This window comes from Aythya marila (genome assembly GCF_965140915.1).
Source record: "Aythya marila genome assembly, chromosome: 20".
Lineage (NCBI taxonomy): Eukaryota > Metazoa > Chordata > Aves > Anseriformes > Anatidae > Aythya > Aythya marila.
The window spans coordinates 5,410,915-5,427,358 of NC_139061.1; the positions used below are offsets into that span (position 1 = coordinate 5,410,915).

The following is a 16,444-nucleotide window of genomic DNA, read 5'->3' on the forward strand; positions in this document are numbered from 1 at the left end:
GTTAAACCTACTAGTTTTGGTACAGAAGTTTGCTTTATAATTTTATAATAAACTTGAAATGTGATTTAGTTAACTTTGTTTTCTGCTTCTCTTGCCAACAAGCTAGGACAAAGCAGAGTTACTTCTGATTCTTAACCAGAAAAAGCTTGGGATACACTATGATTAAATACCATTATAGAGTGGGATACAAACAAGTACGTAGATATTGAAGGGGAGAAAAATAACTGAGAACCCTAACTTCATCTTTGCTTTCTCTTTTGTAATATTCATAAAGTTGTCTCTGAACCCTCAAAACTAAGGCAATGGAGAGGAAATAAGCTGGTCAACTTGCATCTACTATACATACACACGCAGTCTGAGCCTACATCTTCGGAGCTCATGCATATTTATCCAGCAAGTACACATCATCATATGCAAAACAGGCTTTAAAAATTGATTTTAATTTATTGATAATTAATATTCAAGTACTTAGAGTAGTTCTAAACAGCTTCAGTTAAGAAGGTCTCAACTATTCTGACATCCAGATGGTAGAATTCCTGTCTCAATTTTATTAATTGAAACTTGAAGAGCAAAATTCAAGTAACTTGTTCTAAAAAACAAATACTCCAAGAGGATGATCAGATAACGTTGCACCAAGTGTTGTAAGGAAAGCTTATTTGGTACCTCATTTTTTAATACGAAACCCATGCAGAAGTATAAACTGCTACTGTATTATAGATCTGTGCTGAATGTTACAAGACGGGGAAAAATAAAAGTCAGACCAGCTGAAGGATGTGTCCTTTGTGTAAGTTGTAGCCATGCAGCACAACTATCCTGGCACTACAACGTACAGTTTCAAATATTTGGTGGTCTGGTATCCTGTCCTGATAAGAGGAGAACCTTTAGAAAAGATGTCCTGACAGCAAAGGAGAAGCTATTTCAGTTTTATTGCTTTATTTATAAAAATACCCAAACTTTAAAAACCCACGGAAATGAAACCAGCACCTAGATATTAAGTGCATTGGTCTACATTATGGGCAGAAAAATGGACTCAGCAGTAGTGTCCCTCAGAGTTGTTTTAATTAATTCCATATAGCTGCTATGGATCTTGAGAATTACCTCTGATGGACTTGAGCATTTCATTTCCATTACATCCCCACAGAGGAATCTCACCCTTTCTTCCACCTACCTAGTTCTCAGCTGTTCCCTTCAGGGAGTTCCTGAAGTGTAGCAGTGTTAAGACCAGTCAGCTGCCCCAGATTGCTAGCATGGGGCTACCAGTCTCCGTTTGCGGATGCATTCCCAGATCCATTTGGGAGATACACGCTTAGCACCAGGATTCTCATCAATGTCCCCTATAACATGCGTTGCTGAGGCTGTGTCAAACTCTGGCACAAGATCACCATCGTAGGCTATGAAGTAGCGACGGATTTTGTTGAAATCCTTCACCGAGGGCGATAGGTACAGCTTCACACCAGTGAATATGTCCAGCAGTGTCTGTGTATTGGGGAAGAGGATGGAGAAACAAAGGTTGATAAAACACTAGATTGGTCTGGAAGTTACACTGAGTTCTTTGAGGCATGAAGAAGTCCACTTGCAGTCCCCAAGGACAGGCCTGGGATTAGAACGATGTCTATAAATTAGACTTTGGCCTGCTGTTGAATCATACAGAAGACTAAACACCCATACAGCTCCTCTGAAAGCTGGATGCTGCAACTGAGTAGTGCTTCCCTTGCAAAGGGGAATTATTATCCCATTAGCAGGCCTTGCAAATGCTGCCTTTACTGATGATGTTGATGTGGTCCAGTAAGCATGATCTTAATGCCTTTGCCCTTACAAGCTGATGCTTCTTAGTTAAAGTGGGAGAACGTTAACAACCCTGGGAGTGGACTTGCTGTTTACATCAAGTAGCAAATAGCTACTCCAAGCTTATCAGATAATTACAGCTCTTGTGATTCTTAATCCACTCCCACCATTTGCTGCACAATGAGCTAGAAAGGATGGTTCTCTCCCTTTACAGCTCCCATCTCTTCTATATGTAGTACTCTAGAGCAGCCACTCAGCAATCACAGCACATTGCCTTTGTAGAGCAGGACATTGTTGGGTGATGAACAGAGCCTTTAGCGTAACAAACCCAGTTGTGTCAACTTTGCAGGTAGGGAAAAACAGCTGCAGAAATCGCTTTCCTCTACAAGAGGGTGCATTGTTGCTATTTCTGCCTTAACGTTTCCTTTTAATTTAGGGTGCTGCTTTGGAAAGATTTCAGACTTGCCAGATGGAAGGCAAAAGTGAACAGACAATCGAAACAGCTTCAACTTCTTCCCACCCCAACGTGTTTGCTTCCTAGCTGTCCCTACCTTCTTTCCATTGTCATCCATCTCAGATGCTTTTCGCTTCTCTCCTCGTTTCTCCTCTGGCTTTTGAGGGGATTCAGTGATTGCTTTAGTGCCTAAAAACAAAAAATTGTCTTGTGATCTTGCTTAGATACTGTCTGTATATTAACAGTAGGCAGAAAAGAACGAGGATAGAAAAACATAAAAGGCAAATTTCCCCCCCTTTCTGGGAAATCTGTGAATTAAACCATAGCTAGTAAGACATGTTTATCTGCTGCAAATTGCCCAGGGCACCTTCCTGCCCTCAGCACCAAAAGACTACACTGTTGTTCAGCTTTCTGTCTTGCTGTCACCACACTTTCTTTCTGAGACTGCTCATAAATTTGATACAAGTTATTCCCCAGTGAGCACACTGGTGAAGCAAATTCGTTTCATGTCTTTGCAGTCTAATACCTGGAAATCCCCTCCAGGTGTCCTGTTATATGTATGAACTTCAAATAAAATTAAATACTGTTTCTTGGCCAAAAATGTCTAACCAAAAGGCACGTGATCTGCAGGAACAGGAGCAGCAGGTTTGCTGTTCAGACCAGTCTTATACATTCTGTTAAGGACCTTGATCTAAAGATTAAAAGGGACTGCAGTCCTAAAGAAATTACACCAAAGTAATTCTGATACTAACTATAACTGAGGCTCTACAAAGGTCAAGATACCTTTTCTTTACAGCATTATTTCAGAGAGCTTTAATTGTCTGAATGAGTTGCCTGAGCACCAACCTTTTAAACAGCATCATCAGTCCTATCAGTCCTGTTGCATCTTTTCCCAGTCTCAGCACAACTCAAAGCTGTGGCTATTCAGCCCATGCTATGAATAACACCGGCCAAACCAGGGGTCGAATCAGCTTTGCTTATTAACCCTGACATGCACGTAAAAGCTGCCGTGGGATCCGCAAGCATCTCACAGAAGGCAAATAATATATCCTGAGGCTCCTCTCCCTGGGGAGTACTGTCTTACCTTCTGGCTTCTTGGCTTTTGCAGGTGACTTGCTTGGGGGAGTTTTAGTAGTCTTGTGTGGTGTGGAAGACCTGGAATTTCCCTCATTCTCTCCACTGCTGCCAGCCGTGGACTCTTCTTCCTCCCCAGCAACAACACTGAAGTCAGCCTTTTCTTTGGAGAGTTGGTACAGCTCCTGTCCCACCAGAAACAAAGCATTACCTTTAAGCCATAGTGAAATCTGATACTGGACACGAGCAGTAATGCATCTGATCCTCTTGTTTCCCTTTTTTTTTTTACCCCCCTGAAGTGTTTGTGCTTATGTTTTTTTCTTCCAGCACCTCTTTGTAGCCATTTTTCTGTCAACTATGTTCAAACTCTCTGCTTTCCACCCAGCTACTTGCCATTAAGGGAAGCCATACATACTTTCACCACCTGTTACAGAGCAAGTCAGACTAACTCTTCAGTGCCTGGCTCCCTGTACTGAAAAACACACAACACCCATTGCCCAACACTCAGGCAACAGTCTGGCTGAGGGTATTTTACCTTTCTCTCCCCTACCTGCACAGAGAGCCAAAAAGATTGCTGGACAGCAGATGGGCTGAATCACTCCTTCCTTCAGTGGCGTAACAAGCACTTGCATCTGCTGTCAGTATCCCTGTAGGCAGTGTGAAGACAGCCCAAATGACAATAACTAGACTGAGAACAGAGCTCATCAACAGCTGACTTACTGCTGGGGATGGCAACAAGCCAACCGATTCCTATCACTAAAGGAGGTACAGGAGCCGTGTGGGGTGGGTGCTGCAGCAGGGATCCAGGCAGGCTGCCATTTGGCCCCTCTGCCATGGAACTGGGCCAGGCTACCCTTAGTCACTTCCCAGGTGCCTCCCCCAGTGTAGGCAATTAATGGGAAATGGAATGACCATAACCACTTCAGAGAGTAAGGTCACCTCTTTCAGGAAGGAAATTCCTCACCATGAAGGCTGTTATAAGAGCTGATACAACTATCTGCCAGCACAACTTTCCTGAAAGTGCACAACACAACCCAACAGCTCAAGAGACTCAAGAGGCCCCATGAAAATATAAGATTCACATCAAAATAGTCCAGGAAGCAGGCTGAGCCTAGAACAAATAAGAAAATGTACCATGCCTTTGGAGACACTAGTTAACAGGTATTTTCATGACATGTCCTATCAGAATTTGTCTTTTAAAATACAGACTGTTGCCGGAACTTATTTGTGGACATGCTGCAGACAAGCACACCACATTAACTCACCTTAAGCTGCGGGAGGTTGGTGGCTGTCTTCCAGTCCTTGTCATCTCGAATGCGGGTGCAGCGAGGGAAACGAATGGAGATCCCATCTGCAGTGTGGGCTTCTGCTTTAGAGAATTCAGCTCCTGTGATCTCCCATACTGGGGCTTTCTAAACACAGTATTAAGGAAGAAAGTCATGTCACATTCTTGCGCTCTCTCATGAATTTGTGTTCCAATACTTCCAAAAAACAAAAAAAACAAACAAAAAAACAACAACAACAACAACAAAAAAAAACAACCCTCTTCCCCCCCCAAAAAGGTTTTACTCCCCTCCCAAAACAACAGAGTTCTTTAAGCACCCTCTGGGCACCTTGTTTAGAAAAACTTCTATTTTCTTTCTTCCAATGACTCAGAGATCCTCAGCCAATACATAATCCAATTTATAAATAGCACGTTTTCTGTCAGACATACACAGCCCAAAGCATACTGGTAAATTTAGTAAAAAACAAAAAACAAAACAATAGCAACTTCTGGGTTACAATTGTGCTTCATGCATTTTAACTGTGCTTTAATTGCTTATTTAAAGTAAGTTAGTTCACTTCTGGGAAGGATTTGATGCACAAGTGTTTCCCAGAGGTGCTGGAGGTATGATTTCCTCATGAAGCTCTTAGCCTCAAATGCACATGCAAGATTCAGATAAAAAGTTGTACTTAATTTCCTGTTCCAAGCTTGAAGTCTCACAGTGACAATCTGTACACTTACAAAAAGTAAGTTGATATATCAGGGCTGGAAAACAGTCATTTAATGTCAGCACTTACCTTTGGATCTGGGACAATGAAGTCTGGGTAGTAGATTTTGTTAATTTTTAGCCAGCTTGGAATTTTACTGGGATCCTATTAAGAACACAAAATGATAGCACTTATGATCATGTACGAACCTAGTCCTACAGAGGAGGTTCCTGAAAGAAAATGTGATAGCAAATTGGCAAATACGTATTTCATTGCTTTTGTATGGATGAAACTTGCTGTAGCTTGCAGTGCAAGGTGCATGGAGCTGCAGTAGTTCCTTTCATCTAGAGGATCACAAAAATTTCTTGCAACACATCTGTCAGCTACTGTCATCCCAAACATAAAACCACTATCACGTTACTCTCCAATTGTAATTCATATAAAACCAGACATTTTCAGAATTCTACAACCTTGATGCAAATGGCCTTCAACATGTCAAATAAATATTAAAATTAATCTGTTTGTATGTCTGGTCTTGACAAATAAGATTTGTCACCTTTATCAGTCACTCACAAAAGAAGTCTAACTCCAACGTTTCAGGTTATCTAGCTGCAAGACAACAGCCTGACAAGCATCTCTCACTTGCAGCCCCATCTAGTGACTGTCTTCACCGATTGCAGTATGCCAAAAAAATGGTACTTGCACTACTCTTCCCAATAAAACTTTGGGCAGGAACCAGATGGTGCCTGGCTTCCCACTCAGTGTCTGAGTACAAATCTCAGGCAGTGCATCATCTTCAGGAGATGGCTGCACCTACATCTCAGTTCTCATGGAGGTTTTTAGAGCAATTTACCCAGTTGAGCTGTAATTGAGACACCATTCAGTCCTGGCAGAGCACTTCAGTTCTGCATTTAATCAGCACCTCAATTGCAACTCTGCAGGAGGAAGGTTTTCACTAAGTCCCTTGCTGAGCATGCCTTTGATCGCCTCCATGCCAGAGACCATCTCACCTTGCTGATCTTCACCATATCCAGCTCTGTTTGCAGACGGGCCAAGGTGGCATCGTCATGGCCACCAGCACACTTGGTCACAGTACACCACTTCTCACTCTTGGGATCATAACAGCCCATGAGGAAAATGGACATCATCCCACCTGTAGGAGGGGAAAGCACAGGAGTTCATATCTTCTACAGGATAAGCCACAGCTTTTTAAAGAGAAAAGTAAAGAACCAAAACTGTTTTTCATCTTTGGGAGCTGAAGGACCTTGGGTTTGTGATGGCTTCACAGCATCAGCACATACGCAAAGCTGAACAGAGAGACTTCACGCTGCATAAAAGACCAACCCAAGACCTAATGCTTTTCTGTGCAAACTATGCCACAATGAAGTCAGGCAGCTTGCAGTACCCTGGGACACGATGGGCTGTGGCAGACAGTAACTGTGAGAACCAGTCTTATGGTAGGAGTCCAAATGCTACGGGAAGCCTGGAGTAGGAAAAAGCAAGAGATTCTTCTGAACTGACAGATCTCTGACTCTAACTAACTCCAGAGACTTACCTTTACTGCCTTGCCCATAGAAAGCTCCCAGCACCACCAAGTCTGCTGTGTCAGCCATTGCACCCTCGTTTAGGTAGTCCTTTTTCACTTTCAGCCAGTGCCGTTTTCCTGGTTCATAATTACCCTGTGCAAAACAAGGCAAGAACCCCTCACTCAGAAAGCTACCCATCAAACAATGATGTCCTGTCTCCTCAGATGGCCCCTGCTTTTATTCAACTCAGCAGTACCAGAGCACTGAAGTGCTCAGATATATAAGGAGCAACTTGGACTGGATGTCAGCACATGCAAGTATCCAGAAATGTTTCAAGGATGCCCAGCCTTGTATGATTCATCCATAGACCTCCAAGCACTTCACAGAAGTGGTGATTCTCTGCTTTGCTCAGTGCAGTCACATGAGGGACTAGTAGCAGAGCTGTAGTTAAAATGCAGTTCTGTTTACCAGCTCAGTGATCTGCCTGCTGGACCATATCACTACAGGTGCATACAAACAGACATGATGCTTCAAGAAATTTCAGGGACATCAGGAAATTCAGAGAGGTGGAGTTCTGTCTAATGACAGAAGACAGCCAATAGAAGAACAAAGAAAAAGCAATACCAAAATTCAGGAAAGAAATGACATTAACTGAGATTCAGGTAAAGTTACTGCATGTTCCCTCAAGCATTGTTTAAAACCTCTTAAAAGCAGAAAAAGGCTCAGATCAAACCTAACTTAAGTACAGAGCACTCTGTTTTTACTCCCCGATTCCCAGCATACACCAGTAAAGAATAAATAGGCTCTTGCCTTTATATCTTTCAACACCAGTCCTTCCAGTCCTTCACGGATGACTCGGGTGATCATATCTGCCAGATCCGAAGCTTTCTATAAAGGAAAGGAATTATGGAAAGACCAAGACCGTCAAATTGCTGTGGTCATCAGGCTTTCTACTTGGAAAATGTGAAGATGCATGAACAGAAAATACTCTGTACTGATAGGCAGTGAAGTACTAAGACTACAGCCTATGAGATCACCATATGTACTGTCTTAATTAACAGACTCACTGTGACATGCTTCATCTCTGAGAAGAGGATCCGGTTGGGGATTTCAACCATGTTATCATGTAGAAACTTGCGACGCTCGCGCAGAGGCCTAGAACACAGAGATAGATAATTAAGGATATTCAATGAATTTCAACATGAAGTATCAGTCGCATGAACAGTGAGAAACGTTATTTAAATAACTAAATGATTTATCCTGCAGAGTTCTAGAACAGACAATCAATTCTTTTAACATTCCTCCAGGAAAAAATATAAAAATAGAAATCTATAAGAAGAGTGTGCTTAGTTTTGGAGGACATGAGATGAGCTGAGTACTGAACCCCACTGAGCTCAGCTGAAATACAGTTACTATAGCGATGTTCCTTAGCACAGCAAGGATTACCCCATGCTGTCTTGAATTTACAGGGGTAAATGGGCAGCCTTAACACATGAAGTGAACTGCTGCTTCTGCAGTGGTAGCATATTCCAGCAAGTTCATGCTGGGAAACTTGTCAGGCTACTTACTCTCACACTGTGCCAGACACGTACCTGTCCATCAGGCTGATGTCATTGAAATAGATGCAGTCAAATACAAACAAGCAAACATTGGCGTCTTGGAAAGCAGCTTTCTGCAAGACAATTAAGATCAATTAAAAGAAATCTGCACTCGTAGCAGCATGGAGTTTTAAAAAATCACAGAAACAAAAAAAGATGTATTTTTATCCCCATAATCTTATAATCTTTTATTTATAATAAGCATAGGCTTCAGATTTAGACCAAATGCATTAGAGCACAAAGAAAATAAAACATATTAATCTCCTATTGACAGAGAAAACAAATACGAATGACTTCGGGCAAGCTAACATCCATCACTACTGCTGCAATAACAATAACAACAAAACAAGCATTCCAGAGACTTCAGATTAATGTCTCCTTTAACTTGAAATACTTACAGTTTAATTGTCACTTTACTGTCCTCATCCTAAATGCTATTTAATCTAGACGTTCTTATATGGACTACACATATATCTGCATCGTTCTGTCCTCTCATCTGCTATATATTGCTACGGGCAACTATAAACAATGACAGAATTGCAAGATCTTCCAAGTTTTTTTAATTTATTTTTTTCTTTTTTTAAATCTTGAGCTGAAGTTTCTTGCTATCTTGCTTGTGATTAAGTTAATATCAAATCTATTGTATTATAACAGTACCTTTTCTTTAATATCAGGCTTCTCAGGGATCTTATTTTTTTCCAAATTCTCTAGTAAGCACCAGATCTCTTAAATTAGCCTGTGATAACAGAACACATGCTAGTGTGTTTAAGTCAGCAGAATAACAGCCTTACAGCCTCCAACTACAAAAAATTCATTTTATATTAATGAATTAATCCTTATAAAAGGATTCATTTTATATTTATTTTTTACCTTATGCACACCAAGAGTCCCAAAAGGAAGTGGCTTGCCAGTTTTGTTATCAATTAGAAGAACTTCCGAATCCAGGATCATACTTTGCCCGCCAGGGAAAGCCTGGGGGATGAAGTCCTTAAAATGTGCTACCTTGAGGGAGAAAAAGAGAGAGAAAAAAAAAAAAAATGTCTACTGACTGAAGAGATGGACTCACTCCAATGCAGATGTTCTCTCCAGAAGTGTCTGAAGCATGTGTATGCATATCTGCACTAACTTTACTTTCTACTACAGCACGGACTACTAGCGCAGTCTATAAATAGAAAAAGGAGACGAACAAATATAACAAAGTCACTCAGCTGGCATCAAGTCAACCCAAATGCACTGCACAAAGAGGACTTGAAAGCAGGTAAGTTAACTGTAGTTTCAAGGCTTAACGGCCACCAAAACAAATTGATTACAGTTCTATTAAATGTTACTTTTCCAGATTCAAGTATCTGCAGAAATTAAACAAGAAATCCTACAACAAAAGGTATCTTCCTTGCCTATAGGTACTTGTGAAATTCAGTCATGTTTATGGAGGAGAAGGGTAAAATCTGGCACAAAAGATGGGGCAATTTATAGGTGCTTACTTTGTGAGGAAGGACAGGTTTGAGGCTCCGGCTGAAGTAGCTGAAGTGATCTCCATTTTTATGGACCTGCACTCGCTCTCCATCGTATTTGATCTCCGCATACATGCCATTTGGGCACTTCTTCATGGCGTACTCAATTGACTTGCAGGCTTCAGCCTTAGAAATATGGAGAGAGAAGTTCAAAATAAATTTGGCTGACATGTTTAGAAACAAAGCAATTCTTACCTAATTTCATGAATGAACGGTCAAGTCCTTTTTACATCTTTCTGTTCAGGGTTTCTGATATCCAGTCCAGATTTTCCTTTTCTTAATTAGTCATTTACTTTACATTGTCTGAATATGCTCAGTAATTATAGCTTTTCAGTGTTTATCTCCTCCAGATAAGAAAGGCACAGAACTTGCACCTTTAGGTAGGAGTGTGCTTAGCTCAGAAGTAGAATATTCAACTCCTATTTGTTCAAACAAAAAATAAACAAATCTCCAATCCAACAAAAAGCTTACAGCATTTCAGAAGAAAGGACCAACTTCTGAGATGATAGCAAAGAAACCAACAAAGGAAAGTCACTTGTGGACTGAAATCAAGTCAAGATTTAGCTTCTGCAGCATCACTGAAACTGCACTAAATACTGGCTCCATGGTAGAAAACACTTTAAAAATGTCATTATCCCTAAAAATCAGCAATACACCATTAGCTCGCGCTACACTTAATCACTTGTCTACTGATTCCCAAAGGTGACAGTCTCTGACAGAGTCTATGAGAACTCCATCTCTTCCTCTGCAGTAGGTCACCATTGCGGGGGAGCCAACATTACCAGCATGGGCTGCACTGGGGTCATCAGGGAGGCCTGCACACTGAGGGTTCGCTTCAGGCCTGGCATCTTCTCAGCCTCCTGCTGGTTCTTCAGGACTCGCTCTACCACATCCTGGAGGTTGCGTGATGCTTTGAATGCCTCGTAAGCATTTGGATCCAAAGCATCCAACCTTTAACAAATCAAGGACAGGAACAAAACATATCAATCTTAGGTCTGCTGCTCATGGCTTATGAGGCTGATGCCCACTTCTGCTTTTTATCTCACAACAAAAGGTGGGACTTACACGTGCTTTGCACCAGCATTCATTTTCAGGTCATGCTTAATTAGCCTGATGATGCATTTCAGGTCGTTGCCAGTACATCTGAAGTGAGAGAGAAGATTCAGACATAGTAGACATTCATCTGCACTACTTTCCAGCTGAAAAAAGGAAACTGGGCAAGGCCTCCATAAAAAGAGGTCCTTCCCTTCTGCAGAGTTTAAGCTCAAAGGAGTAAGTATTTTATTAGTGACACAGAGGCACAGGAGTACACAAAAGGCATCTTCACATTTGAATGCCAATATTAATTTTGCCTCTGTGTTGAAATGCTTTCCAAAGTTGTTAGTTAACGCATCAAGAGTAAGTTTAGTAATACCCTCAGCTTCAAATCAACACAAGCTATGTCAGACCAAGAATCTTCAACCTGTCTAAATGGCTCAGAGACTTTTCCCAACTTACTTAGGAACAGCAATTTAATTTACAGCTAAGTACCATTAAGGCAGTTTTGCAAGCCATTTGTTTAGTACCGATACAATGTCTTGAGAGACAAGGATGAAATTCTCTCTGTGATGAACAGGAGCCATACAAGTTTCTCCATGCTGTTCAGAGATCAAGGAGTCAATCAAACCACAGATAGTGGCTTACAGATGTGAAGTTCAGTTTCTGTGGGTTATGACTAGTTTTTCATCTGTTCTAGTCTGTGATGTATTGATAACCACTACTAGTTTTAGTCTAAACCTTCAGAGGCTGTTTATTTTCCTTACCTGCGAGTGATATCGTGCAGCACACTTTGCTGGTCATCTTCCTTAGTAAGCTTTGATAGCTGGATTAGGAACTCATCTACCTCTTGGATAGTCAGGAGACTTTTAGCTGCTGGAGGACAAGACTTGCTCTGTTCAAAGAAGAGGCGTATGGTCTCGGAGACATCTCCCTATCTCCAAAAAGAAAATGAGGGTCAGAGGGTCTACACGTAGAGAACAGTTAAGACACCACCAGTAAGTAGAAAAGGGCACGTACATGACGCTCCAATTGCATGAAGGAATTGTAACCGTTGCCACAACACAGGGTACATCTTTTCAGCTATTTCACTTGCAAAAAAAGTTACGTAAGAGCACCAGTATCACCTCATTGCTGCCTTTTTTTTTTTTTTTTTTTTCCTCTTGTAAAGCAAAGAATCTCTATCAGTCTAGTGAAGTCTCTAGAAGGCGGTATATACCAAGGCAATAAAGATAAGAGAAAAAATTATATTCATTAGCTAATTAACCAACTTTTTTCATCTTGCAATGGAATCAGAAGCATGTATAATCAATTACCAATTCCTATGCTCGGGAATTAAATGCACACATCCAAGCACTGGCGATAGTACAAACCTAGCCTAATCCCATAAGCCAACTTGAGCTCATAGGAACAGGTCTGTTAATTGAGTCAGTTTTTGATATCTGTGATAAAAAAAAGCAATATAAAACATTTAAAAAGAGAAATATACTAGACAAAGCAGGTGCAGCCTGATTTGCCTAGATTTTTTAGTCTTGCTTTTTAAAGAACTTGCAGGTGAGTTCAAGTCTTGCTTTCTGTTCAAATGTTATTTTCTAAAGCTTCCAGGTGGCAGAAAGCTCTATGAAAACTGCTAAAACAAACAAACCGGAAAAGATTTACTGTCTCCCACTCTAGCAGTTAAGCTAACAATCTTTCATGTGGGGGAGGGGGGGAAGAATACAATTTCCAAACCAGGGGACTGAACAGCACAAATGAAGAGAACTGCTGTCTGTACTCACCTGCTCCAGGTCCCGGATCATTTCCTCTTGGCTGCAGTTAAAAATCCTACTAAACAGCTTTACAATCTGCTTATCGTTCAAGTTGTAAACAATTTTAATGACGCCTGGTAACAGCAGCTTAATGGTCAGGTACACGTCACCATGAAAACCATCTGGAAAAAAGCACACACCATTAGAAACTGTCACAATTTATATTCATCTACAGTTGGTTGTGCTCATTAGCACGTCTGGGGAAAAAACAACACAGCTGGGGCTTACCTGTTCCACCACGTTGTTCTGCTTTACATGAAAGGTCATTTCTCAGGAGAAACACCCACAGTTTCCCTCCAAATCTGATTTCAGCACTAAATTTGATGGCACTTACAAACATTTGCCACTGTCCTGGCCTGAGTCATTCTTATCTGATCTGAATTTGTTTTTCAAAAAACAGTTCATGTTGAAAACTTAATCCGCATCAGTTCAGAAGTCATCACAGCTAACAGCTTGGACTACAGAGTAATCAGATTTTAATTCACCCTTGCTTTTGCAATAATACTTGGAAGTTTAATTTTGAGAGGGCTTTCAGATGCGGAAAATGACACGCAATAATCATACCTCCTCCAGTTCCCTTCCGCAGGAAGTCCTGGATGATCTGTGTTTTCACATTGTAGCTAGGCTTGTCAGCAACCATGGCGCAGAGCTTCCTGAACTCTCGCAGCAAGCAATCCTTGTGCTTCGGATCACTTTTTTTTGCAGACAGGCTAGACTTGTGGGAAGAGTTTGCGGGGACATCTTCTGAATTCTTTGGCTTGGCTGGACGAAAGACAAATTTTATTTTATTTTTTTTTAAAATGTACATGGGGAGGACTTTGAAGATGAGGGCACCTATGCCAGGCAATCTGAAAAGAACTATCCCAATACGGTGACAAAGCTTTGGAACTGAATAATGAGGTGCTGCATCAAAATTTGTGACCTTAAATTTTATTTATGTTAAAAAATCCACATTTTTTTTCCCCACTGTTCATACTCTTCACAGTACACCAGACTTTTCTGGACCTTAATTCTACCAAACACTATTAGGCCTTGGTGAAAAGGAATTCCTGCTAGCAGACGCTTCTATTTGATTTCTATCTTATAGGTCTTCCCCCTTCACAGAAGCATGTTTGCCTAAGATCACTGCTAAAACGCAGGAAAAAATTTCAAGAACTCTTTTGTTGACATCTGTCAAGCACTTGTCAAAAATAAGCTAGTGATCAAAATAAACAATCGCAAAACAATTTAGTCCACTAGCAATAGAGCTGAGCCTGGTTCCCCACAGGTTTATATTCCCCATACCTCCAACTCTTCTTCTACCTGGGCTATCTTTAGTCTGTACCCTCACAATTTGACTGAAATTAGCCAGTGCAGAAATAGTGCTGGAGTCAGTCTGATGATGTGGGTTATTGCATTAACTGTGTTTCCTTGGGAATATTAGAAATGCAAGCATCGGTCCTTTTAAATCTGACAGCCTACAAAGGCAGTCAGAATTTTTGGCAAACTTGATAAAAAACATTTAAAACTAAACCACCTTCTACAAAGCAAAAAGTGACTGAACTAAGTCAAGTTAAAAAACTTCTGACACTGGTATTGGAAGAAAAATATTTCTCAGAGTCAGTTTCTTTTAAGTCCTACCTGTGAAGCCAGAGAACTTCTTCGGATTGACAGCAGCTAATGGATCCTTTGAGGGACTGGTTATTTGTCCTGTGGGAGTGAGCTTAGCTTGGACTGTTGCTTTTTTCTTCGGTGTAGTTGCAGCCTTAGAAGTAGCTTCTGTAAAACAGCAATGTAAGGGTTTGATCCAGCAGTCAGAAATAATCTCGTACATCCCTCAACCTATACAAGATATACTTGTATAACGAGTATAAACACGTCCTAAAACAACTGGGGATGGAGGAGCATTTCACAGACGAAGTTAAAAAACTACATAACTTACTAAAAAGATGAAAAAAGATAAAACTGGAGCAAAACTGATGCTTTCTTGTGACGTTTACCTGAACCTTTAAGCATCTATATGTGGAATAAGTCACTGAGACTTTCTGCACAGTCAGTTGTGACAAAAGAAATTACAAAGTGCGATTCTAGAAGTGTCTACTTCTTTGCTTTGGGGTAAGGCACAGATCAGACACAGCGCACTACCCACCTTTTTATAAGATCATACCAGCAAATCAGCAAGGATTACAGGGTAAATGCACGGCCGTGTGGCAGTCGGTGGCACGTTTTAAAACCGAGCAGGGCTGAAAAGCGGCGCAGGCCCTGCCTCGTGCCTCACCTGCGATGTGCTTCTGGATCAGCTCCTTCTCCTCGTCCTGCAGCTCCTCCCAGCCCTCCAGGTCCGTGATGTCCTCGATCTTCTTGGTGGTGGCGCGGGCCTTCTCCAGCTTCTCGAACATGCACCTGACGTGGTACCACTCCTTCATCTCCCCGCCGGACTCGGTGAAGGGGTTGGGCACGATCTTCCCGATGCGCACCGTGCCCTTCACCAGCTTCTCCTTGCACTTCTTGCAGCCGGCCGTGCCTCGCTTGGCGTAGTCCACGCAGTACCGCTGCTCCGCCATCCCCCCCCCCGGGGCCGGCCAGCCCCCCGTCGGCCCCTCGACCACCGCCGGGAGCCCCCCTCGGGCCCCACCACCCCTCTCGGCCCCCGGGAGGCCTCCGGAGGCCCCGCTCGCCGCTAACCAGCCTCGGGGGCTGCCGGCTGAGGAGAGCGGCGGCCGGCAGAGGCCGAGGGCCGCGCCGCGACCGAGCAGCCGGGCAGCCTGGGCCAGAGCCCTGCCGCCAACGGGCATCCGGGCCCCGCCGGCGGCGCTGCGAGGGGCGGGGGGCGCCCGGGGCCGAGCTCGGTGCCCGGCGCTCCCCTCACGGGCCCCGCACCCGCCGCGCCTCAGAGCCCCGCAACCGCCGCCGCCGCCGCCGGGCTTCCGTAGGGCGCAGCGCGCATGCGCCCTGCCGCTACCGACAGCCCCTGAGAGGCTCCCGGCGCTTGGCCACGCCCCCCAGCAGCGGGCCCCGCCCCTCCGCCTCGCGCCGCTTCCCGCCTCCGGCCCCGCCTCGCGCCCGTTCCCGCCCTCGGCCCCGCCTCGCGCCGCCTCGCGGTTCCCGCCCCTGCTGGCGCTGAGGCGATGCCGCCACGCGGGCGGCTGGCGGGGGCTCGGAGCCATCTTGGTGCGGGTCTGAGGCGATGCCCCCCGGCCCGCTGAGCCTGCCGAGAGCGCTGCGCCGCCTTCGTGCCGGTTCTGAGGTGCTGCCGGGTCGCCGGGGCTCCTAAACGGGTCCCCTGGGAGGGTTTTGGTGTTTGGGGTTGTCCTGGTTTCAGTTAGAACAGAATTATTTTTCTTCCTAGTAGCTGGTGGAATGCTGTGTTTTGGCTTAGGATGAGAAGAGTGCTGATAACACCCCGATGTTTTAATTGTTGCAGAGCAGTGCTTATACCAAGCCAAGGACATCTCAGCTTCTTGCTCTGTCCTGCCAACAGGCAGGCTGGGGGTGCAGTAAGAGCTGGGAGGGGACAGACCCAGGACAGGTGACCCGAACTAGCCAAAGGGGTATTCCATACCATCTGACGTCAGGCTAAACAATATATAGGGGTGGCTAGCCGGGGGGAGGGGGCCGGACTGCTCGGGGTTAGGCTGGGCATCGGTCAGCGGGTGGTGAGCAATTGCATTGTGCATCACTTGTTTGTACACATTACTTTCCT

At 43.5% G+C, this 16,444-nt stretch overlaps 1 protein-coding gene across 2 annotated transcripts; it reads right to left on the reverse strand.

Annotated features, from left to right (window-relative positions):
* Nucleotides 1-419: 419 nt before the first annotated feature.
* Nucleotides 420-15,674, reverse strand: LIG3 (DNA ligase 3). 2 transcript variants are annotated; one of them, XM_082776116.1, is made up of 19 exons: nt 15,020-15,674; nt 14,383-14,520; nt 13,327-13,524; nt 12,733-12,884; nt 11,722-11,888; nt 10,985-11,062; nt 10,702-10,870; nt 9,890-10,045; nt 9,279-9,410; nt 8,403-8,482; nt 7,878-7,965; nt 7,621-7,698; nt 6,840-6,963; nt 6,295-6,437; nt 5,375-5,449; nt 4,579-4,725; nt 3,324-3,498; nt 2,337-2,428; nt 420-1,476 (listed from the first exon to the last, which is right to left on the reverse strand). In XM_082776116.1, the coding sequence occupies exons 1-19, from the start codon at nt 15,534-15,536 to the stop codon at nt 1,243-1,245; spliced, it is 2,943 nt and encodes a 980-aa protein (XP_082632242.1). In that variant the 5' UTR covers nt 15,537-15,674; the 3' UTR covers nt 420-1,242. The 2 variants fall into 2 exon arrangements, 1 of the variants encoding a protein (XP_082632242.1); XR_014318850.1 differs by lacking the exons at nt 420-1,476; nt 2,337-2,428 and adding an exon at nt 3,864-3,960 and having other exon boundaries at nt 3,366-3,498.
* Nucleotides 15,675-16,444: the final 770 nt, after the last annotated feature.

What these genes read in the sequence shown, in the direction of transcription:
- LIG3 (XM_082776116.1), bottom strand. Translation starts at nt 15,536, where the DNA reads ATGCCCGTTGGCGGCAGGGCTCTGGCCCAGGCTGCCCGGCTGCTCGGT. An exon ending in CTGCACGATATCACTCGCAG is followed by an intron (nt 11,063 to 11,721) that starts GTAAGGAAAATA and finishes CTCTCACTTCAG; the next exon opens with ATGTACTGGCAACGACCTGA. An exon ending in AATGCTGGTGCAAAGCACGT is followed by an intron (nt 10,871 to 10,984) that starts GTAAGTCCCACC and finishes GATTTGTTAAAG; the next exon opens with GTTGGATGCTTTGGATCCAA.